Raw genomic sequence first — 25,945 nt, 5'->3', positions numbered from 1 at the left:
CAGACAGAAGAACAGGAAGTGAGGATTTCTCAGAAGAAATAAGGACATTTAAAAGCAAAATCGAAGGATGAGGTAAGTAAAGGAGGACTGCACTAAGGTAAAGGAAGCTATTTAGGGAAAACATTTTTTACCTTTACAACCCCTTTAAGCAAAAACATATTTAAGCATTTTCTAATAAATAAACCTGCAATAATTATTTTTTAATTCTGCATGGATAAAGGGGTTGTAAGGGTTAATTTTTTAAATTGACAAACATACCATACTTACCTCCACTGTGCAGTTCGTTTTGCACAGAGTGGACCGATCCTGGTGCGCTCCCGTGTGATACAATGGTGGACATAGCCGTCAAGTGTATCACTCGCCCCCCCCCCCGGCACGCTGCATCATTGATTAGATTGACAGCAGCAGGAGCCAATGGCTGCGCCGCTATCAATCTCCAATGAAGAGCCGAGAACAGCTGAGAAGACTGGGCTGAGAAGCCAGTGCATTCACAACGCAGGACTTTCGAGGGCTCAGGTAAGAAAATTGGGGGGGGGGGGCTGGGGGACTTGTAAGCATCGGATGTTTTTTCACCTTAATGCATAGGATGCATTAAGGTGGCAAAACGCAAAGCTATAAAACCCCTTTTATGCTCTTTTCTATTGTCTGTAATTAGTCTTAGGCCTCGTACACACGGCCGAGGAACTCGACGTGCCAAACACATCGAGTTCCTCGGCCAGTTCAGCCCTGAAGCCGCCGAGGAGCTCGGCGGGACGAGAGCTCCCATAGAACAACGAGGAAATAGAGAACATGTTCTCTATTTCCTCGCCGAGCTCCTCGTCGGCTTCCTCGGCCGAAAGTGTACACACGGCCGGGTTTCTCAGCAGAATTCAGCCAGAAACTCGGTCGGAAGCTGAATTCTGCCGAGGAAACTGGTCGTGTGTACGAGGCCTCAGTGTTTGAAAAACTGTTAGGACCGCTTTATGCTATATTTTTTTTAATAATTCTGAATACTTTGTTTTATTCTAGCCTTTAAATAGATACTATAGTTTGTCTCCTTGATAATCAGCTGTGATGGCTGTCTAGGTTTCAGGCAGCAGTAAGATAAGTGTGATGAACTGAGACATAACTGCCTACAGTACTGGCTATAATGAAGATAAGGATTTATTGCCTTCATGCTGGGTGTGCTTGGTAATGTGTCTGAGAAGGAAGCACAGTATGTCTGCTTTGTTAGTACCCCGAGGACACCAAGAACACAACATTCACCGTTCACCATTGAAAAGAACAGAACTATTGCTCGGGGGGAATATTTAGAAACTGTGTTACCAAGTGCTAAATAGCAAATTTGGGTTTTGCAAAGATTTTAATATGAATGTGCCTCCAGCAAAGAGAAGCACAACAAATTCTCAAACGTTTATCTTTTTTTGTCAATGGTCGTCCTGGGAAACAAGACGTACTGAAAAGTTTAAGAAGTTGTATACTTTGTAGAGTAGTGATGGTCTACACAATAGAAGTTTAGGACACGTAAATAGTACAATATAGAACACAAACTGCAAATTGGCCAATGGATTGAAAACAAAAGATTTAGAATAAAAAATTAAGTATCTCTCTCTCTCTGTAGATATAATACATATACTGTACTGCCTTATGTGCCCAAACAAGATTATTACACTGGCTTTAGCACCATTCAGAATCCACTCAACAAGGGCAACCAGTGGGATTTGAGAAACTAAAAGGACTATTGTGTAACCATGTGGGATCATGGTAAAAATCATTTGCAAGAACAGCTGCATAGTAGAGGTGAATGCAGCTGAGAACTTCAGGAGCCATAGGAACCCCTGTGGGAGGAGAGGAAAGCAGAGAGTTTTTCCTGGTCTTTGAGACACAGAGAGATTATTGCAGTGTGGAGACTGGGGTGGTACCAAACTGTTGCTAATAGTGCAGAGACCAGAGACAGCTACCGAGTACCTGAGTGCCGGACCTGTGACTGAGGACTGGATTGCGAGGACTGAAACACCAAGGATCATGTACCTGAGGACCAAAGTAAGAAGAGTGTCCAGGACAAGGTTCACTGGCTTCCAGGACTGGTGATCAGTCACGGTTGTGCTTACTGTACCACTATTTATCAGTTCAGTACCAGAGGAAGAACAGTACCAGAGGAGACTGCCTATTTGCCTATGGCTCCAAAACTGATCACTGCAGCCTTAAAGGAATGGTAATCAAAGTTCAGCACCGTATAGATTGGGTCCCACTGCTAGCCGGCTGAAGTTTGAAGTCAGGCACCAGATACTGTACAAGCACTTCCTAGTGGCAGCCTTTTCAGGAAATATATATACAATCAGGGGGCTATTCACAGAGTGCACTGATTTATTGCAGAGGATCTACTGTGAATCATTTCCTTACTATTTACGTAGCTCCAACTGTCCCTGATTCAAAGAGACTATCCATGATTTGGAACAAAGGCCCTCTGTCCCTCTATATAGTTGTAAATAAAATGCAGTATTTATCTTTTAAAAAGTGTTTAGCAGTGCTAAACCTTTTATCCAATTTCTAAATTCCTGCATTTGAACATTTCAAAAGCCAATATAAAGGAATAGTAGTGGGGGGGGGGGGGAACTTGTGGGTTTAACTAATCATTATTTTGTATAATTCTCCTTTAACGGGTTGTGTCCTCTGCCTACATACTTTTGTTAATAGGTGTCCCTATTCCCATCTCAAAAAGATGGGAGGTATGTATTTATACTGTTCACAAGATTTACTGTATATATTGCTCTTTACCAGTGCTGCTGATGCTAGGTTAAAGTTGCTTAGTATCACAGTGATCTAGATTAACTATCATACAATAGTTTTGTTTGTTGCATTTAAACAGACTCCTTTATCTGTTCATTGATGTTTGTGCACTGTCATTTATTTTGCCTTGTGTTAATACACTTACTTTATTCACAACTAAGTAGCCTGGTGCCTATTTCCTATATGCTAATATAGCTGTAGGTTGTTTTCTAATACTTGAGCTCACAGGTGTTTGCAGCATCTCATTACTGAACCAGGTGTGCCAGATGGGAAGAAACAGTTCTCAGAGTTGAGACAAAGAACTGAGAACCCATCATATCAAGCGGATCACCCGGGGGTTAGTGCTACATATACTATACACACACACACGTGCACACTGGGCTAAACTTCTCAGTCAGTCATTGTAATGATGTTCAAAAGTCTGATTGATATGTGTCAAAAGAGTTTCACTAAAATCCTTTAGCCAATCTCTCTGCATCCTTTTATCAGCAAGAATGCTGGTTGCAGTGTCTGATATACAAGCAAATAATAACATGAAAAATTACTTGACATACCCTAACTCCCTCCAATTATTCCCCAGTTTTAACAGACAATTTTACCTTTTTCTGGTTATCCTTCGAAGATAGAAATTCAACTCCTACCTTGTTTTTCTGGCTCTTCTGCTCTTCCAGCTTTGGAGCCTGTGTTATGAAAAATGAATAATAGTTAAATTCTTGTTGAGAAAAATCTTCTATAGGTTGTCTGAAAAAAATTGATATATATTTTACATAGGTCTGTTTATTAATACAAGACTCTCTGAGCATTTAAATTGTAACAGCATAACTTTAGACCCCTATGCCAAATTTTCATGTAGCACCCTCACTGTTGCTAGAGTAGGTACATTTTGTTTGGCTTCCCTGTAGGCAGAGGAAAATGTGTTACATTGTTTAGGAGACTGGGCAGTGCTTCAAAGACTGTGGCACTGTTACCTTCCCCTATAACTCTTCTATAACTCTCTGGATATATCTAGAACATAGTGGGTGGAGTGACAGAGGCTGCAGTCTGAATTTTTATGGAGTTTCCACCAATCCCTGGGGTGGCTGGGCCCAGAAGGTGGGAAGACAACCCTGTAAATACTCAGAAGCCTGGCAGTCTGAGAGCAGAGTACAGTAGACATTGTTCATTTTCATTTTCGTTGCATTCGTTTTTTTCGTTTTTTTCAGAAATTCAAAAAATTTGGAATTCAGAAATTCGGAAATTCGAAAATTCGGAAATGTGAAAAAATGTTGAATTCAGAATTTTTGAATTTCTGATTTTTTAATTTCCAAATTCTGATTTTCAAATTTCACATGTCTAGAGTACAGTATCCAGCCATCTGCAGGGGAATCCTGTGCTGGGGGGCTCTGCCCCTGGGGCAAGAAGAGAGGGAGCAGGAAAAAGAAGAGAGAGAGAAAGAGAGGAAAAGACAGGACATCATCCAGTTTCAGTAACAGGCTGAGCTGTAGACCCCAGGCCAAACCAGGAACAGCCTGTTCAGCAGAGAGGCAAGGGCCGAAGCCACACTGGATCTTGGGAAGCCTTCAAAAAGAGGACTGAGTGAGTATAAGGCAAGCTATATACTGAAAGAAAAGAGAGGACAGTGAAGTGCAATACCTTACATGACTGGGACCAGAGGGAAGCCTAAGTGCAGAGCAGGTCAGTCAGGATCACCTTATCATATCTCTATCTTGGGCTTAGAGCAGCCAGGTGCCATGCAATACTGCCAGGTGCTGTCTCTTCAATGTACCTTTGTTTTTGGAACTATGATGCTTTAATATTAAAGTACTATCACTCCGACAGTTGCAGATCAGTTCTACAGTTTGGATTAGAGCAGCCAGAGACATTAGCAAGTTCTCATGTTCTGCTCTAAGTTTATAGTTCTTCTAGTTCTGGGTATCCAATGTATCCCAATCCTATCCAAGTCCATTCTTCTCAAAATAAACAAACTAAACTAAAACCCCTAGAAATCAATGTTTCCTTGAGCCATTTGGAGAGTGTTGAAATTTTCTGTTGCCTGGTTGAGGGTGCCTTGTAAAGGGAATAGGCCCGAAAATTCAGCAGCTCCTTTGGGGGTAGTGCTACTTCGATCTGGTCATACTCTTATTTTGCCATATCTGTAGGATATCTGAGGACACGTGTATTTTCGATTTGGTAGAGAAATACACTGTCTGTATACAGTGTGAGGCCCCGTACACACGTCTGAGGAACTCGACGGGCAAAACACATCGTTTTGCTCGTCGAGTTCCTTGTGAAGCCGCCGAGGATCTCGGCGAGCTGAAATTTCCCATTGAACAACGAAGAAATAGAGAACATGTTCTCTATTTCCTCGCCAAGATCCTCGTCGGCTTCCTCGGCCAAAAGTGTACACACGGCCGGGTTTCTCGGCAGAATTCATCTCTGATCGAGTTTCTGGCTGAATTCTGCCGAGAAACTCGGTTGTGTGTACGGGGCCTCACAGAAAGCCAGTAAAATCTATGGGTTGTGTCCAAGTGGGAGATAAATTTGTCCCAGTTTTATGCTGTACACTGATTGCTTTTGGGTTTCTGCTGGGTAGTGAGCCTGTTTGAGACTCAATGAGGGTTAACAAGCTCAGGTGTAAGAGATGAAGCACTTAGGGCTCTATAAAGCTCCACCCTGGAACCAGATTTCTGCGTAGGACTGGGGAGCAGCTTCTTCTGAGTGGTGAGATTAAGTCTGTATGACTAAAAGAATCTGTTTTTCTGTGTGTCAGACAGGTTTTTGGACAGCGGTAGGCTGTTCCAGACCAGGTAGATAGGTTCCTAAATTTTGCAGTTAGACGCCCAAAGTGGCATGGGTTTATTTTCATGTTTTGTTTGATTTTTGCTGTTTTTGATACCCGCACTTGTGTTCCAGCCATGGCTGTGCTGGGAGTAACCACCATTGTTTGCCTGGGGGTGTTATTATCATCCCAGGCCAAGGGTGGCAGCAGCAGAGTCAGGGTGTATTGGGTGTCCCCCTCAGGAGCGAATCAGTGGGAGTGATCACCCTGATGTGCATGCTGGGGAGGGGTACTTAAGGGACAGACGCCATTGGCGGAGGTCGGTCTGTCGTCCCACACTCCTCGTGGCCCACCTGGCCTGGGGTGCGTGTTCCTGAATCCTGACTCCGGGACCATGTTGGTCCAGGGTTGCGGCTTCGCTTGGTAGGTCCAGTAGTCAGCCTGGTTCTACATTTTCAAGGTGTTCCTGTGCTGTCTGTCTTGTGGGAGGAAGCCACTTGATAAAGGAAGCCAGGGGAGGACCTATCCTGGAGAGGACAATGCAAGAGGCTGGTATCTTGGGAGAAGGCCTGGAAACTTCATCGAAGGATGCACCATACACTGAGAGGCTCGATGGTGGTCGCCTGTCAGATCTGAGTTCTACAAAAGTTAATCTGGAGAGATCTGGGTGCTGAATTCTGTGTCAGAGGATTCTGGAAAGAAAGTGTCTCCTCATAAGGCAAGGTCTGTGGCAGAGACTGTTCTTTATTCCGTGCGCCATTCCGGCTGCTAGGCCAGTGAGAGGAACCTATCCGGGTGAGCAATACCCACTCTGGCTAGAGTGGCGACGAGAACTGTTTCCTGGAAGCAGGAGTGTTTCCTATTTGTGATTTTACACCTGAACCTATTTACCTACCCTTCCACCCCTCCAACTTCTTTTCTACTAAGTTCTACAAATAAATCCTAGAAAAATAAGTGTATCGTGTGGACACTGGAATTCTTCAAACTCTCTTTACCACCCTGGACAGCGAGAAGATAGAGGTAACATGCCACCCAAAATACTCAGCAGCTCCTTCAGGGGTAGTGCTACACTTGTAACCACAGACTTGGAAATAAACCACTGTTTTATTTTCACAAAGATCCTGCTGTCTGTCCGTGCGTACTTCACTGTGCTGTGACCCATCCAGGGGGTCCTGTACACCTTGCTACTGAGCTATTCCTTTACAATAGTATATTCTTTTACTGGAACTTGGGTTTTCCCACACTTGTAATAGAGTGTAAAGAACAGAGCCCAGTTCTCTCATCTTATCATCATTGATACTGACGACTACCAGTCTACTGGCCCAACCTCAAATGTTGGCAGTCTGCAGCGTCGGTTGATAGTGATTCAATAAATATCTTTCCTGGGACTAAGATGGTTTGCTAGTGAGAAATACTGTTGATTCAAAACATCACCACAGCACCCAACATTAATGTCAATGGCTTTTTGTACAGTTATGCCATAAACTATCCCCCCCCATTCCTTTGCATTCCTGCCCTCACTCCTCATAGATCTTTTACTGTGTGCCATTCTGGTAGCCACTCAGCCACAAGTGTCCTGCCTCGAATATGCGTGCACCATAGAAAGCTACTGGATGTCATTCAGTTAGTATTTTCATCTACTTTAAAGTGATTCTAAAGGTAAAGTTTTTTCTTAAGATAAAATATGTTGCAAGACCCTATCTTGTCACTTCTGAATAGGCAGATCCCCAAAACTCCTAAACCAACCGAGGCCCTAATTTGCTTCATTCTTCTAGGGGCCAAAATGACTATTTCTCGAGCATGGAAATCTCCTACAGTTTCATACCGCCTGACGGTAAGAAAAAATGTCCAACATTATTTTTGGTTGATAAATTCAAACTCACCTGGGAACCCTGGCCACACATGTCGGGGTATCTCTTTGACTTTAGTTTGGAGGCCCAAAGGTACTTGCCCAATTGACCCTTAATGTAGATGGTTTTCTCTCTCCACCTTGGCTCACAGTTCATACGGTTTACAAGCTCTTAGTGTTTGAGATCTAGAGCCTTAATTTATAGATGCCTACTTAGAAGACCGCACCAATGCTATTTTGACACATTAATTGTCTCTCAGAAGTCTCCGGCTAACACACCTGGACGCACAGTTAGTTCCCATAAGGGGTGCGGGGGGTGAAAGGGGAGGAGACTATTGGACAATCTTTAAGGATGTGTGTTTTATATTGTTACCTTATATTGGTTACTCTCCTTTGTTTTCAAACATGGCTCTGACTATGCTGTTTGCCCGATATTGTATAGTTTAATATTTTCAATAAAAACTATTTTCAAAAAAAAAAAAAAAAAATATGTCATACAATGTTTTTGCACAGAGCAGCCTTTTCTTCTTGGCTTCCTTGCCAGTTTTCCGAGCTTCTCCCCCCTGCTGAGTGCATCCATAGCAGGGTGCCTGCTTTTGGGGCACCTGTGCGTACTCACTTCCGAGTCCCGCTCCGTGTGTTTGTAAGACACATAGAACATAGCTTAGCTCTGCCCCTCTCCCTCCTCGCTGGCTATGATTAAAAGCAGTGGGAGTTAAAGGGGAGTTCCACCCACAATTTCACTTTTTAAATATAAATACTCCTGTAATACACAAGCTTAATGTAGTCTAGTAAAGTTAGTCTGTAAACTAAGGTCCGTTTTGATAGGTTGTTAGAGCATTTAGTTAGTTTATAATCTAGAAATAGACCGTGGCCATCTTAAGTGTGGGCATCATGAAGCCAGACTGTATGACTTCCTGGATTTCAGCCTTGCAGATTTCGCACATGCTCAGTGCTGCACAAGCAATGTAATAGGTTTCAGTCAGGTTTCCATAGCAACGGGAGTATCAGAGGAAATTGTCGCCCCTTCTCTATGCAAATAGGCTATTTGCAAGGACTACTGGGATACATGATGCCTATCCCAGAATACCTTGCGAATAGCCTTGTGACTTAATAGCCTAGGCTAATAAGGAGGAGGAAGTAATGAAGGACTACAAAATAAAGGTATTTACGAGCAACAAAATAAATAAAAATTGTCCATTCTGAACACTATGAGATTAGGGCATTCAGCACAGACAAACATAAAAAAATGGGTGGAACTCCACTTTAATGGGCCCTGCTGCTGTGTCTGAGCCAATGAGGAGGGAGAGAACCGGGAGAGACACTGCTCTAATGCACGTGGCTGGATTAAGATCAGGCTCAGTTAAGTATTAAGGAGGGCTGGGTGGTGGGGGTGGGTTCGGGCTGCACACAGAAAGTGTTCTACCTTCATGCATAGAATGCATGAAGGTAAAAAACTTTCAGCCTTTATAACTACTTTAACCACTTGCTTACTGGGCACATATACCCCCTTCCTGCCCAGGCAAAATTTCAGCTTTTGGCACTGTCACGCTTTAAATGAAAATTGCGCGGCCGTGCGACGTGGCTTCCAAACAACATTGATGTCCTTTTTTTCCCACAAATAGAGCTTTCTTTTGGTGGTATTTGATCACCTCTGCGTTTTTTTTTTTTTTTTTGCGCTATAAACAAAAAAAGAGCGACAATTTTGGAAAAAACACAATAGTTTTTAATTTTTGCTATAATAAATATCCCAATTTTCCTTTAAAAAACATTTTTTTTCTCAGTTTAGGCCGATACGTATTCTTCTACATATTTTGGGGAAGTAGTTATGTATTCAAATCAACAACATTGCTAAAGGAGGCTCTACTAAAAATGTATGTGATTTTTCTGTTGGGGTGCCCAAATTTATGCACTTGTCTAATTTTGTTTTGATGCATATTGCGCATTTTTTGCTAAGCCAATAAACCTCATTTCACTACTGAAATATTACTGTGTCCCTCAGTTATTTGATAGATCAACATTAAATTGCTGATCCAAACACCCAAATATTTATAAATGACAATCATGGAAATTGTCAGGGGTTCCTAAACTTTTGCAAATGACTGTAAATGTAGCTGTATCTAACTTATAGCTAAGTATAAAGATCCTGTGTCCTGCTCTGTAAGATTAGGAAATACAGTTTGTTTAAGAAAAGTACTGGAGTCCAATTAGAAACATGGCATAGACTGTTGCTAGTTTCGCTGTTTTGTCAGACGAGCTACCGGTACTTAAGCTCTTAAATCGTATTCACAGATATATCTGCAATTTTAAGTTAATGCCAGAATTACCTAATGGCTAGGCCAGCCCTGTCTGTATCTCTAAAAACAATGCACACAAACATAGCCTTTAGTTATTTATGTCTCCAGGGAGATTGGAGATCGTTCCAATGTTGTGGCATATTACAATAGTTTCTTACAAGAGAACAAGGCCACAATTTATGCACCTGGCTTAAAATGCTGTCAAAAATCCAATTAAGAACTTTTATATTCTCGACAAGACATGACGAACAAAACACTGGGCCTTCTAGCAATTTATAGTAACAGATGCGTGAATAATAAAATAAAGATCATACAGATAATTGACAAACGCTTCATATATAAAGCAGTGTATTTACATAACAGGTATTACGGCTCATTAAGCATTTTGAAAAGACTTATTTTCTGAGTATAGAGTAATTAGTATGCCACGTCAACACACAAGATGAAAAGGTTGATTGAATAAATTGATAATAGTGAAAAGCATTAATATAAAAAAAGAGGACTATTTATTTTGCATTTGAAATGCTGTCACAGCTCTGCCTACTGAAGCAAACCCGACCTTTGTCTGAACTCCAGGCACCACATATGGAGGATTATTGAGATTTTCAATTTTTCAGAAATCAAGGAAGTTATTGGGACGCTTTTCCATTTTGACAAAATGTGTTGGAGTCAATGGGGAAGGCAAAATTAGGATGGTATTTGGTTGTTTTTATGGGTGCACGGGCTTCCAATGGCTCCTGGGGGTTATGAAAACCCCTTTTAACAAACTCAGACTCTTGACTCAAAACAATACATTGCAATATATGTTAAAAATGCATAATAGTGTGTATTAACATACAACTATTTCAATGGAAAGCGCTTTAAGGGGAAAAACACATATACTAGATAAACCTCAATTTTTCCTTTCTTATTCTGTTTCAATCTTTTATTATGATTGCAAATGGTAATAAAGCATTATAAAGAAGCGAAGTCAAGTACAAAAGTAGAACTATTAGCGTAGTCAATATACGAGCAATGACAAACATAACATATATAGAGAATGAAGGGGTCCAACCATGGACCCATAAAAAGTCCAAAAGCAAATAAATCAACAGAGTATCAACTACACTCACCGGCCACTTTATTAGGTTTACCTGTTCAATTGCTTGGTAACACAAATTGCTAATCAGCCAATCATGGTAGCAACTCAATGCATTTAGGCATCAAGACGGCTTGCTGAATTTCAAATCGAGCATCAGAATGGGAAAGAAAGATTTAATTTTTGGTGCCAGACGGGCTGGTCTGAGTATTTTAAAAACTGCTGATCTACTGAGATATTCACACACAATCACCTGTAGGTGATCACTGAGAATTTCCATGCTGCAGCGATTTCCTTTGTTATTTAAAGTTCACCATTACAGAAAAACTGTAAGGTCAATTTACACTGGATCCCCTCCCCATCCCCCTCCCCCTGAGTCCCGCTCTACCTGAGGCCAGTGATCACCTGCTAGGAGAATTTGGGTCACCGCTTCACCGGTCTGGAGATTTGAAATCCCTAAAGCTTTCTCTCTTCTTCTACCCCTCTGACAGGACGGGCTAGACGGGTTCTGATCGGTTAATTACAATGCCTCCTATACGTACCCTTACGAGGTTACACTTAGGAGATTAAGCCACAGGGATTTCAAATCCCCAGACCGGTGAAGTGGCAACCCAATGTCTCCAAGCAGGTGATTACCAGCCTTAGGTACAGCGGGACCAGGGGGGATGGGGAGGGGGTTTTCTGTAAAGGTGAACTTAGCCTTTAAAGAAAGTTGAGTAATAACAAAAGTACAATTTGGGCAAACAGACAATATCATAGAACCAATAGGAAATGCTTAACCACTTAAGCACCAAGACCAATTCTCTCACTGTGTTAGAATATTATTTAGAACCCCCAAACATTTTATATATATATATTTAGCAGAGACCCTAGAGAAAAAAATGGAGATTGTTGCAATACTTTATGTCACACCGTATTTGCGCAGCGGCCTTACAAACACATTTTTTTTAATGAAAAAATCCACTTTTTAAGAAAATAAATAAGAAAACAGTAAAGTTAGCCCAATTTTTTTCTATAATGTTAAAGATAATGTTACACCGAGTAAAATGATACCTAACATGTCATGCTTTAAAATTGCATAAGCTTGTGGAATGTCGACAAACTTTGGTACTTAAAATTCTCCATAGGCGATGCTTTAAAAATTTCTACAGGTAACCACAGGAGTGCTAGAATTATTGCTAATGATCGCAGCAATACCTCACATGTATGGTTTGAACACTGTTTACATATGTGGGCACAATTTGCGTATGCGTTCGCTTCTGCACGTGAGCTCTTGTAATATAAATAAGAAGGGCAGATCATCTTTAATGTGAGATCTGGGGTCAAGTATATCTTAGATCTCACATTTACACTTAAAAGCAATAATAAAAAAAAGGCAGAAGGGCGGAAGCAACGTTTGACATCGCTTCGATCCTCCAAGAGCTGAGTGGGGGCTATTTTGCCCTCACTCGTCTTCCAGGCAATCGGATCTGATAGTTTCCACTGCTACCGGTAATCAGCAGAAACAACTGGGAAGCGGCGGAAGGGGGCACCCCTCTTGCCACCAATAAAAGTGATCCTGTGGCGAATCCACTGATGGGACCACTTTTATAATAAAGCGCACCGCCCACAGTTTAAAAATATACCAGGGTTATGGCAGCTATCTGCTAACTGCTTAACGTCAAAATAGCAACGTATATCCATGGTGGACCAATTTAACTATGTACAGGTATATACATACCTACAGGATCCTTCTAGAAGTTGGAAATCCCTGTTACATTAGTGAAATCCACCAGTTTCTGGGTCCCATGCCAAGAGGCTGCCCTGCTGCATTTTGAACACAGGAGGTCAGATGCCCAGCAAGGGCACAAGTTAGACAATGCTTTGCAATATTTCATTGAATGCAAAGTGTTCTCTGACTGGACAAGTGGGAAGGGTGGGACGGTAACAACACACACTGCATCTCATCCAATCAGAAAATGCTAAACTAAAGTGAAATAATGCAATATACTGTACATTTCAGGTGTACACACTAGCTGTATTTTTTAAAAAAAATCTATATATTTTTTTGATATTACTAACTGAACTGGGATGATTATATTGGCCCGGAGTAATGCTTTGATCCATGATTTATATACAGATTCTTCTACTGTTCAAGGCTCAAATTCTTGCGGTGCTGTTTTCACTCCTACCTGCATTTTTTCCAGCATCTCAAAGAATTCTGCTGACTGTAAAAGAAAGAAAAAATACGATAAGAACATGTATTTATCAAGCTGAAGATGTAGATTTGGGTATATCATCTAAGTCAAGCGTACCTTATCAATGAGCATATGAGAACTTTTACAACACATTGTTTCCATATCACAAAAAAAATATATACAATATATACTGTATATATATATATATATATATATATATATATATATATATATATATATATATATATATATATATATACACACACACACATAAAATTGTTCTTGTCATCATTTTACATTATTCATAAAATATCACAAAAAGAAACATTGGAATGATTTACTAAAGGAGTTCAAAGGTCATACATAAATCATGTTCGCTTCAAATACCCAAAAATGTACACAGAAAGCAGTGGTGGCTGGGGGGGTGCAAACGAACTGAAATTGTTTGAGAAATACTGAAACAAAAACATCAATTGCAGCCACTGTGCCATCAAATGCAGTTACTGTGCCCATCATATGCAGCCAACTGTGCCTATAATATGCAGCCAACTGTGCCCATAATATGCAGCCAACTGTGGCCATCATATGCAGCCATTGTGTGCAGGAAATGCAGCCAACTGTGCCCCATCAATTGCAAACTCGGTGCCCATAACATGCAGTCACTATGCCCAGCAAATGCAGCCAACTGTGCCCCATCAATTGCAGCCTCTGTGCCAATAATATGCAGCCACTGTGCCCCCCGCCCACTCGCCCGCTGTCTGCTTGGAACTTACCCCATTGTGGTGGGGTGTCAGGCAGCGAGCTGTGGGACGTATAGCGTGACAATGACTCCCGTGTCCTATGTGCAAGTCTTTTTCCTGTTCTGCTAAGCGGCCAATGGGATCGCCTCTGCCTTCAGCGAATCAGGTGACCGGTATTACATTTGCACCTTCTGATTGGCTGAGAGGCGGTTCTGTGTTAGAAAAGCAAATATTCATTTACTTTGCTACCACACCTGATTGGACTGCAAGCACAATGGTTTGCACTCGCAGCTCACCATTTTTGAAGCCTATTATGCCTCGTGTACACATGATTGGAAATTCCGACCGTGCGTATGCCCATCAGAGTCTTTCCATCGGATATTTCGAGGAATTCCGTCTGAGTTTACATAGAGAACATGTTCTCTTTTCCTCCGATGGAATTCCGATGCGATTTTTGTCGGGCTAAAGCCTGATCGTGTGTGGGGGGCATAAGAGCCTAGAGGTCTAGTCAGGTGCTTCAAAAACACCCCCCGCCGATGTAATTTACGCGCCTGGTGTCCGAAAATGGTCCGGACGCCTGAGTAGGGGGTGGCTACAGCACCTGTGGTTAGATTCATGCAATGCACAAATCTATCCATACTACACAGAGGGGGTGGCTGGAGAGAGGGGGCGGCGCCAGTCCACCCGTAAAATGGATGCACACCGCCACTGACAGAAAGTTAGACAAATAGGAATATCCCTTGCACATGATTGGATGATGAAAGTGAACACTGCCTAACTAAGCTAAATGAATGAGGTGAACTTCCATCATCTAATTATGGGCAAGCAAAAAAATTCAATTTTTTTCTCATGATTTGGTATTCTTTACAAAGTGAGTTTTCCCCACACTCATTAAGCTAAGCGAAAATTCCCTTGCAATGTGGACAGTCTATTTGACTTAGTAAATCAACACCATTAAGTCAAATTACATTAATATCATGGCAACAACAGCAAAAAAATGTAATCTTTTATGTACTATTGAAGATCCTACATAATGGCAATTTCTGATGTGCTCTTTTTAACCCTTTCCATACAACTCACAGAAAAAGAACCCTTGGTCCACAACTCTACTGTGGCGTGTCAATACAGGGAGTGCAGAATTATTAGGCAAGTTGTATTTTTGAGGATTAATTTTATTATTGAACAACAACCATGTTCTCAATGAACCGAAAAAACTCATTAATATCAAAGCTGAATATTTTTGGAAGTCGTTTTTAGTTTGTTTTTAGTTATAGCTATTTTAGGGGGATATCTGTGTGTGCAGGTGACTATTACTGTGCATAATTATTAGGCAACTTAACAAAAAAAAAAATATATACCCATTTCAATTATTTATTTTTACCAGTGAAACCAATATAACATCTGAACATTCACAAATATACATTTCTGACATTCAAAAACAAAACAAAAACAAATCAGTGACCAATATAGCCACCTTTCTTTGCAAGGACACTCAAAAGCCTGCCATCCATGGATTCTGTCAGTGTTTTGATCTGTTCACCATCAACATTGCGTGCAGCAGCAACCACAGCCTCCCAGACACTGTTCAGAGAGGTGTACTGTTTTCCCTCCTTGTAAATCTCACATTTGATGATGGACCACAGGTTCTCAATGGGGTTCAGATCAAGTGAACAAGGAGGCCATGTCATTAGTTTTTCTTCTTTTATACCCTTTCTTGCCAGCCACGCTGTGGAGTACTTGGACGCGTGTGATGGAGCATTGTCCTGCATGAAAATCATGTTTTTCTTGAAGGATGCAGACTTCTTCCTGTACCACTGCTTGAAGAAGGTGTCTTCCAGAAACTGGCAGTAGGACTGGGAGTTGAGCTTGACTCCATCCTCAACCCGAAAAGGCCCCACAAGCTCATCTTTGATGATACCAGCCCAAACCAGTACTCCACCTCCACCTTGCTGGCGTCTGAGTCGGACTGGAGCTCTCTGCCCTTTACCAATCCAGCCACGGGCCCATCCATCTGGCCCATCAAGACTCACTCTCATTTCATCAGTCCATAAAACCTTAGAAAAATCAGTCTTGAGATATTTCTTGGCCCAGTCTTGACGTTTCAGCTTGTGTGTCTTGTTCAGTGGTCATCTTTCAGCCTTTCTTACCTTGGCCATGTCTCTGAGTATTGCACACCTTGTGCTTTTGGGCACTCCAGTGATGTTGCAGCTCTGAAATATGGCCAAACTGGTGGCAAGTGGCATCTTGGCAGCTGCACGCTTGACTTTTCTCAGTTCATGGGCAGTTATTTTGCACCTTGGTTTTTCCATACTCTTCTTGCGACCCTGTTGACTATTTTGAATGAAACGCTTGATTGTTCGATGATCACGCTTCAGAAGCTTTGCAATTTTAAGAGTGCTGCATCTCTCTGCAAGATATCTCACTATTTTTGACTTTTCTGAGCCTGTCAAGTCCTTCTTTTGACCCATTTTGCCAAAGGAAAGGAAGTTGACTAATAATTATGCACACCTGATATAGGGTGTTGATGTCATTAGACCACACCCCTTCTCATTACAGAGATGCACATCACCTAATATGCTTAATTGGTAGTAGGCTTTCAAGCCTATACAGCTTGGACTAAGACAACATGCATAAAGAGGATGATGTGGTCAAAATACTAATTTGCCTAATAATTCTGCACTCCCTGTATATCAACTAACAATGTATAATAAGGATCATTGTTTACCAGCAATTCTACAATTTAAACCAAATGTGACTATTGTGAAAAAACAAATCTGTAGGAAGTTATTTTTACATCTTACTTGTCATAGGTGTTCAGCATAATAAAATGTAGCCTGTCTACTGGAACAGTATACTGTATGCTCAATATACAAAACAAAAAAACAAAAAAAAGAACAAAAAATACACAAGAAGGTTCTAAATTGTTTTTGAACAGCCGTATGCTGCTAGAGTCAAATCACAGCATTTCTTATTATATGCATAGTTGACTGCGATAATCATGGTTTCCTCTGTGTCAGATAATGGGTGTAATTTTAAAGCCCAAATTACGTAACAGAGATAGAGGGTGTATGTAGTCAGACAGATATTGTACTAACAACCTCCATTTTCTTAATCGTATCTCCATTTTTCTGATGCTGCAGTTGATCTAGGTTGTCTAATTATGACTAAACTGGGAAATAGTCACCAGAAAGAACCACTGCTCTAAGTAATTCACACAAACCTGTTCAGCCATACCCATTCCCCTTGTCTTCAATAGAAGTGTGTGTGAGGACACTTCTAATGAGGGATGTTTCTGTTACTTAGCTATGCCGACACAGACCACTGCAGTGTGAGGGCAGCGAGAAGCATTTTCACTGAGAGAAACAGAAAATTGAAAGCAGTCCAAGCAAAAATTTGCCATAAATCATGCCATGAAGGATTTCAGGTGTATGAAGAGATATAAACGTGTAAATCAGGTTTATTTTGTATATATAACAACTCAAACAACTATGAAAAAAGTATAACTGAGAATGACCATAAAGCACTCAGGATACTTTAGTGTGCATCTAAAACCAACTTAAAATAAAGTATGGCCAAGGCTTGTTTGGCTTTACTCCTCCTGTGAATCACAGGAGTGCAGTTAGTTCTTCACTTTTATGACAGGGAAAGATCGTGACCAGATGGCTGGGATCCACCCAAGAGCCTGGACCAGCACCTGGCTCAGTCTCTCAGAGAGCCACTGAGAGCCTGAGACAGCTGCTCACACCCCCTCCACAATCCAGCTCTCCAGTGAGTGGGAGTGGGCAGAACAGACAGTGGTAACTGACAGTCACCAGCTCCCTCCTCTCGGAGCACTAAGAATTGAGTGATCAACAGTCTTGCTCAGTTTTCAGTCTCGGTCACCCTGGGGTGCCTTCTGGCTTCTTCAGGGGTGCCTTGGCAAAATGGCTAAAAACTGCTCTAAATTACCCAAAAATTGTCAACAAGCCAACAAGTGGATCAATCCTATCTTTTTGTTACACCAACCACAGGTTTTTGTTGTGCAGTGTTACAATTTTGGGCACTGTGAGGTTCAGGAATTAGATTGGATGAGCGCTGAGGTCACTTTAGCTGCGTGAGGGAGAAGAGGAACGCTGGAATACTAATACCAGTACCGGTGTGCAAAGGTATGTTTGTTTTGAAAAAAATAAATCACCTTTAACCGCTTGCCGACCAGCCGCTGTCATTATACTGCGGCAGGTCGGCACATTACTAGCTGTACATCAGCCCACTAAGCGGGAATATTAGGCACGTGCGCGCCAGCTGCACTGCAAGGAAACCGATGCGCATGGCCGGCAGACGCAATGACAAGCATCATTTAAGCGTTTGAGTACATCGTTGCACGACCGCGCAATTGTCATTAAAAGTGACGCAGTGCTGTATCTAAGGCCCCGTACACACGACCGAGGAACTCGACGTGCCAAACACATCGAGTTCCTCGTCGAGTTCAGTGTGGAAGCCGCCGAGGAACTCGGCGGGCCGACTTTTGCCATTGAACAACGAGGAAATAGAGAACATGTTCTCTATTTCCTTGCCGAGGTCCTCGTCGGCTTCCTCGGCCGAAAGTGTACACACGGCCGGGTTTCTCGGCAGAATTCAGCTCTGAACCGAGTTTCTGGCTGAATTCTGCCGAGAAACTCGGTCGTGTGTACGGGGCCTAAAACAACAGCCCGATCATTAACCACTTTAGCTCCAGAAAGTTTTACCCCTTTCCTGACCAGAGCACCTTTTACAATTTGGCACTGACAATTGTGTAGTCATGCAATGCTGTACCCAAACAAAATTTGCGTCCTTTTTTTCCCACCAGCTTTCTTTTGGTGCTATTTGATCACCTCTGTGGTCTTTATTTTTTGTGTTATTACAGAAAAAAGAGTGACAATTTAAAAAAAAAAAAAAAAATATTTTAGAATTTTTACTTTTTTTGTACTAGTAATGGCTGTGATCTGCAATTTTTTGCGGTATTGCGACATTGTGATGAACAGATTGGACACTTTTGACACATTTTTGGGACCTTTGACATTCATACAGCGATCATTGCTGTAAAAATACACTGATTACTGTGTAAATGACACTGGTAGGGAAGGGGTTAACACTAGGGGGTGATCAAGGGGTTAAATGTGTGTTCCCTCATTGGGTTCTAACTGTATGGGTACTGAGTAGGAGAGAGACATTTCACTGTTCCTACTTACTAGGAACAAAGGACATGTCTCCTCTCCTCTGACAGTACACAAAGCCCCATGTTGGCGCTCTTGCATGCAATCGGGCGTGGCTAGCGGCGATCCCTGGCCACACGAATCTGGTCCACCACTGTGCAGCGTGGACGCACAAGCGCGACTTCTGGCAGCGCATAAAGGAACCCCGTATGGTAGGGTGACCAGACATCCCTGGTGTCAGGGGACAGTCCCCGGATTGAGGACACTGTGCCCAGACCAAGTATGTCCCCGGTCTTGTCCCCGGATTGGATTTGAACAGGGGTTGGGGCGATTTCAAAGACAGTCAGTGCACAATAAAAAAAAATACAATTCTGAATTACACCCCCCCCCCCGCTCCGCTGCTCCTACTATCTTAGGGGGTCTATTTTTTCCATTATCTGTGCCCCTTTCTGATGATCATGTGTTTGTCGGAGCGGAGGGACTATTTCTTCAGTTTCGGGTGCATTGGCTTGGCTCAAGTCCCGGCCAGCCGCCTGCCTGCTTATCTCATTGCCTTCCCTGGCGGAGTGATCTTCCTCCGCTCCCCACCCAGTAGTAGCTGGGGCCCGGAGAGTGAGACTTTACAGGCTGTGAGGCGGGCGGCGACGGGCAGAGAGTTGCTGATTGTTGCCATTACTAGTATAAAAAAAAAATATGTCCCCGGATTTAATTTTAAAAATCTGGTCACATTGCCGTATGGAGGTTCATGCAGAGGAGCCATTCTGCCCCCGTAAATACACGTAAGACGGTCAGGAACCCGTTGAGCAGGCAAATCTTCCAGGGCTGAAGTGGTTAATGTTGGATGTCCTACATGTGTGGCTGTTGCTCCGTTATATAAATCTATTTGTTTAGTTCTTTACATTTTAGAATGGGGTGCCTTGAGATTGTGTGGAAATTTAAAGGATGCCTTGACTGAAAAAGGTTGAGAAACACTGACCTAGGTCGCATTGATACTGAATCTGTCCACCGCTGTCTCTAAGGCTGAGAACCGAGTGATCAAACACGACTGATCGCTCAGTTCACCCCACCACTCTGATCAAAGAAAGGCTCGCTGAGAGGCTGAGCCAGGTGCCAGTCCAGGCTCCTGGGTGGATTCTGACTAAATGGTTGCAATCTTTTCCAAGCCTGGACCTGCTCTGTGGTGTCAGCTGATAGCTGGCTTTAGCCTGCTGTTGGCTGAAAATGGGTCACAGGAGTGCAGAACGATCTGCACTTCTGTGATGCACAGGGGAAGTACAGCCAAACAAGCTTTGCCTGTACTTCTCCTTGAGAGCCCTTACACATAAGACGTCATTTACATGGCCACCCTAATGGCCCGTACACACGCTCCGAATATCGGACGAAAACGGTCATCCGAGGAATAATCGTACGATTTTCGGATCGTGTGTACACTACTTTCGAGAGCCGATCACGACAGTTCATCCAATATTATTCAATCGGACAAGCACAAAAATTTCCTCGTAAGATACCAGATCGTACAATTTTCATTTAGTCAGTATAAACAGACAGTAGACAGTATAGAATACAATACAAATACATTACAACACATGACATCACTTCCGATTTATTTTTTTCTGTTGTACGAGAATTTTCGTGAATTTACTAACCTATTAAATTTCTACTTGCGACTATTAAGCGCAAAAAGTCATACGATCTTTCGTACGATATTCAGATCGTGTGTACGGGCCATAAGTGTGAGAGCTTGCACAGAATGCACAGGTGTCCCTTCACCCACACCCATGCAAATATTAAGTAGCAGCAGCAGCTGTGTCCGAATGACATGAATTGGACTGCCTGCATGCATAGAACAACTGTGCCTCTATGGCCCTCACACAGGTGTCAAGCCTCGTACACACGACCGAGGAACTTGACGGGCAAAACACATCGTTTTCCTCGTCGAGTTCCTTTTTAGGCTGTCGAGGAACTCAACAAGGCAACTCAAAGAAGACATGCTCTCTTTTTGGCTCGACAGGATCCTCGACAGTTTCCTCGTCGAAAAATGTACACAAGACCGGTTTCCTTGGCAAAAAAAAAATCCCAGCAAGTTTCTTGCTGGTTTTTGCCAAGAAACTCGGTCGTGTGTACGAGGCCTTAGTTTAAGTTTGCCCATGTGAAGGAGGACTACGTTTTGAGCTGGTTTACGCAAATTTTATCAAAACAAAAATATAGCTGAAAAGGAGGTCTTATAAAATGGAGTAATACTGTAATTTCAAACATACAGCTGGCGTCCTATCAGAATCCCAGCAGAACTTTTTGTCCAGCATGACAGATAACATAGAAGCAGGCTACACAGGGAAGTAACAGAGATTGTAAATATACAGTATCTGTTTCTGTACAGGAGTGGAGACTTTTACTTGCACAACAATAAATGCTATTAGTATCTCGTTTAAATATTCTCACTTTTTCCTCACATGCTTACTAGCCCTTTCTACTAACTGGAGATTAACATGAACATCAGCACAGACAGCTCAAACATCCTATAAGAAAATAAATATTTGCCCAGCACTGATAGATAGAACTAGTCAGGTAGTAAAACGTGGCATTAACCTTTAAGAGGAAGCACATTTATTCATACACATTCTATAAAAATTGTTAATGTTTACCTTAAACATTCTTTTGATAACAGATTTAAATAAAAACTGAAATTTAAAAAAATGCTAATAGGTAGCTGTGTGGTAAAAGAGGCTATGTATGTATTTTCTGCAAAAACTCTTTTCCCTTTCCTCGTAGCAATATTTCCACCTTCTTATGCCGCGTACACACAACCGTTTTTCATGACGAGAAAAATGCAATTTTTTAAATTGGTCGTGAAAAACGGTCGTGTGTATGCTCCAGAGCATTTTTCTCTACAAAAAAAATGGGCGATTTTTTTTTAGAACCTGCTCTATTTTTTCTCGTCGTTTTTCATGTCATTCTTTTTCACGTCGTGTGTACGCTTTAACGAAGGGGAAAAAAACCCACATGCTCAGAAACAAGTTATGAGACGGGAAAATTAGCAAAAGCAGCCCAAAGAGTGGCGCCATTTTTCGAATGAAACTTCCCCTTTACAGTGCCGTCGTACGTGTTGTACGTCACCGCGCTTTGCTCAAACATTTTTTTTTCACGAGCGTGTGTTTGCAAGGCAGGCTTGAGAGGAATCATGACAAATCACGTCGAGAAAAACGTTGTTTTTATGCATGACATGAATAACGGTCGTGTGTACGCTGCATTAGGCCTCGTTCATGCTGAAGATTTTAGATTTGGTACATTCTTGTGGCTAGAATCTCAGGTGGTTCCAGACAGGTGCTATGGACAGATGATCAGCTCTGGATATAGACAGATTGGGGTTGATTTACTAAAACGGGTGAGTGCAAAATCTGGTGCAGATGGTGCATGGTAGCCAATGAGATTCTAACTTCATCCTGCTAAATTAAAGTGGTTGTTAAGCCACTATAGTATAAGCATGGCATCTCCTCTGTTAAATAACATTAGGGGGGAGACTTACTAAAACGGGAGAGTGCAGAATCTGGTGCAGCTTCCAGGTTTTATTAACCACTTGCCGACCGCCGCCAGTAGATATACGTCGGCAGAATGGCGCGGCTGTGCAAAGCAACGTACAGGTACGGTGCTTTGAATTTGCCGCCATGTCGGCCTGCGAGCTCCGTCACCATGCCCGCGGGACCCGGAGCTTCAGAACAGGGAGATGCCTATGTAAATAAGGCATTTCCCGGTTCTGCCTTGTGACAGGACACTGATATACTGCTCCCTGTCACCGGCAGTGATCAGTGTCATGTCACTGGTAGCCCACCCCCCCCCCACAGTTACAATCACTTCCTAGGACACACTTAACCCCTTTATCGCCCCCTAGTGGTTAACCCCTTCTCTGCCAGTGTAATTTACATAGTAATCAGTGCATTTTTATAGCACTGATCGCTTTATAAATGACAATGGTCATAAAATAGTATCAAAAGTGTCTGATGTGTCCACCATAATGTCGCAGCCATGATAAAAACTGCAGATATCCGCCATTACTAATAAAAAATAATAATATTCAAAAAAGGCCATAAAACGATCCCCTATTTTGTAGACGCTATAACTTTTGTGCAAACCAATCAATATATGCTTATTGCAATTTTTTTACCAAAAATATGTAGAAGAATACATATCGGCCTAAACTAAGTTTTTTGGCGATATTTATTATAGCAAAAAGTTTAAAATATTGCTTTTTTTCAAAATGATCGCACTTTTTTGTTCATAGCGCAAAAAATAAAAATTGCAGAGGTGATCAAATACCAAAAGAAAAGAAAGCTCTATTTGTGGGAAAAAAAAGGACGTCAATTTTGTTTGGGTGCTACATCGCGCGACCGCGCAATTGTCAGTTAAAGCGACGTGGTGCCGAATCGCAAAAAGTGCTCTGGTCAGGAAGGGGGTAAATTCTTCCGGGGCTGAAGTGGTTATCAAAGTTTAGTTGAACAAGCTGAAGTTAGAAGCTGATTGGCTATCATACACAGCTGCACCAGATTTTGCACTTTCCAGTTTTAGTAAATAAACCCCTATGTGTCCCTATGCTGTATTAAAAAGATGCAGATTAGTACCTATATCAGAGCATCTTCCGGCGCTCACGTGACTCCACGGCTCTCTCCTCTCCCTAGCTGACAGCTATAGCAGGAGGGGCCGAGAACTCCTGCTGACGTCAGCCAGGGAGGAGAGGAGTGAACCGAGGAGTCACCTGAGCGCCGGGAGACGCTCTGATATTAGGTACAAATCTGCATCTATTTTATAGCACAGGGATACATAATGTTATTTAACAGAGTGTATGGCATGCTTATACTATAGATATGATAGCAGCAGGAGCAGAGGATCATGGAGTAGATGGAGCTTACAGGCAGGGAGGGGAGAGGAAGGAGGACAGAGGAGGGCACAGTAGAGCAGAGAGGAGAGCTGCGGATGACAGAGGCACGTAACCTGACCAAGGTGTCAGGGCTCAGCAGCCATGATAAACTGTGGTCAGTTTATAGGGGGAAGGGCAGGATCAGCCAGGTATTTCAGGTGATAGAAGGGGCCAAATTACATTCACGCATTAAAGGAGTATGATCCATTATTTTTATTTTTTTAGGGTAACAAACACTTTAAGCTTTGACAAAAAAACAAAGCTGAGTGGTTTCTATGCAGAGCTGCACCAGCAAAAAAATCAATAGATGTACTGTAGCTAGCTTGTGCATTTGTTATTTGTTATTTTTAAATAATTATGATAAAATCCTCATCATTACCTTCCGTTGTTCTTTCTAGCTATCCATTTGTAAAGTGAAACCGGGCTATTGACATCTTTTCAACTCATACTGGTATCTATTGATGATGATAATGATTTCAACAATCTGGTAAAGAAAGTATGGTAACATACTGGGCAATCTAAGTAACAGTAAAAGGGATAAAGTGTATTTAACCTCTTAAACTCCGTAGATTTTTACACCCTTCATTGCCAGGCCATTTTTTTGCTATGCGGCATTGCACTTTTAACTGGCAATTGTGTTGTCATACAGCACAGTACCCAAATTAAATTGATAAAAAAAAATTCCCACACAAATAGGGCTTTCTTTTGGTGGTACTTGATCACCACTGGGTTTTTTATTTTTATTATATAAACCAAAAAAGTATAATATTATTTACTTTCTGCTATAAAATATAGTAAAAAAAAAAAAAAAAACTTCTCCATAAATGTATGCCAAAATGTATTCTGCTACATGTCTCTGTTAAAACAAAACAAAAAACAATAGGTGTATATTAATTGGTTTGTGTGAAAGCTATAGCGTCTACAAACGATAATGAATATACTGGAATTTTTATTTGTTCATTTATTTTTATACTACTAATTGCGGTGATCAGTGACTAGTGATCGTGCTGTGGGCAAACTGACACTAACTGACACTTTGTAGGAACTGTCTAACTGCCACTGACATTTCCAGTGACACTAATGCCGCGTACACACGACCGTTATTCAAGTCATGGAAAAAAACGTTGTTTTTTCGACGCGATTCCTCTCAAGCCTGCCTTGCATACACACGATCGTGAAAAAAAATGCTTGAGAAAAGCGCGGTGACATACAACACGTACAACCACACATACGACGGCACTATAAGTGGGAAGTTCCATTCGAATGGCACCACCCTTTGGGCTGTTTTAGTAGATTTCTTATTACCGCGTTTTAGTAAAAGTTTTGTGAGAGACGATTCGCACTTTTCAGTCTTTGTGCTTTTCAGTCTGTTACAGCGTGACGAATGTGCTATCTCCATTATGAACGCTAGTTTTATGAACGCTCCCATCTCATAACTTGCATCTGAGCATGAGCATTTTTTCCCCCTCGGTAAAGCGTAAACACAACTGTTTTTCACGACGTCAAGAAAAATGCTTTTTTAATTTTGCAGATTTACACTACAGAACGTGTTCCATAGGAAACCATGTTAAATGGACTGAGAAAATATACCGCTCTAAAAGTTGCTGATCCCTTGGCTTTGCTTCCTTCCCACTGGACCAAAAGGGTGCTGGCTATGTGCAGGTGCATTGGATAGAAAAAGGTCCTGGACTGCCGCACTCCTTAAAACGATGTCTTTATTGCAAATAAAATCCAAAAAATGTTGGATAGCGACGAGTAAGCACCAGACGATGTGAAACGTGTCAGCCACATTTTTCCTTTTGTTCACTTTATTTTGACTGCATTGCTTTGGTTGTTTTTTGTTTTTTGGATTTCATTTGCAATAAAGACATAGTTTTAAGGAGTGTGGCAGTCCAGGACCTTTTTCTATCCAATGTTAAATGGACTGTCGTGCAAATCTGCAAATTGCAAAAAGCACTAAAACTGCATAGGTCTGAATCCAGCCTAATACAGTGATCAGTGCTAATAATATACACTGTCGCTGCACTAATGACACTGGCTGGGAAGGGGCTAACATCTAGGGGCAATAAAGGGGTTCATTTTGTGCCTAACAATGTATAATGTGTGTAATATGTTCTGCTTTTTACTACAGATCAATTTGTTACTTTTCCTTGCTTTGTTTGTGGGGAAATTCGTCATAAAAAAATAAAAGTAATGA

At 41.8% G+C, this 25,945-nt stretch overlaps 1 protein-coding gene across 9 annotated transcripts in view; it reads right to left on the bottom strand.

Moving 5' to 3' along the window:
• Positions 1 to 25,945, bottom strand: part of RAP1GAP2 (RAP1 GTPase activating protein 2) — a 794,986-nt gene that overhangs the window by 118,896 nt on the left and 650,145 nt on the right. For 7 of the 9 annotated variants that reach the window (XM_040338455.1, XM_040338453.1, XM_040338460.1 and 4 more), the window contains 2 exons: positions 12,923 to 12,958; positions 3,369 to 3,449 (listed from right to left, as the gene is read on the bottom strand). In XM_040338455.1, the coding sequence (XP_040194389.1) occupies positions 3,369 to 3,449; positions 12,923 to 12,958 (117 nt within the window). The remainder of the gene's footprint in view (positions 1 to 3,368; positions 3,450 to 12,922; positions 12,959 to 25,945) is intronic. The other 2 variants (XM_040338456.1, XM_040338457.1) reach the window with 1 other exon arrangement.

This window comes from Rana temporaria, chromosome 2, assembly GCF_905171775.1.
Source record: "Rana temporaria chromosome 2, aRanTem1.1, whole genome shotgun sequence".
Taxonomy (NCBI): domain Eukaryota; kingdom Metazoa; phylum Chordata; class Amphibia; order Anura; family Ranidae; genus Rana; species Rana temporaria.
This window is presented reverse-complemented; position numbering and strand designations above follow the sequence as displayed.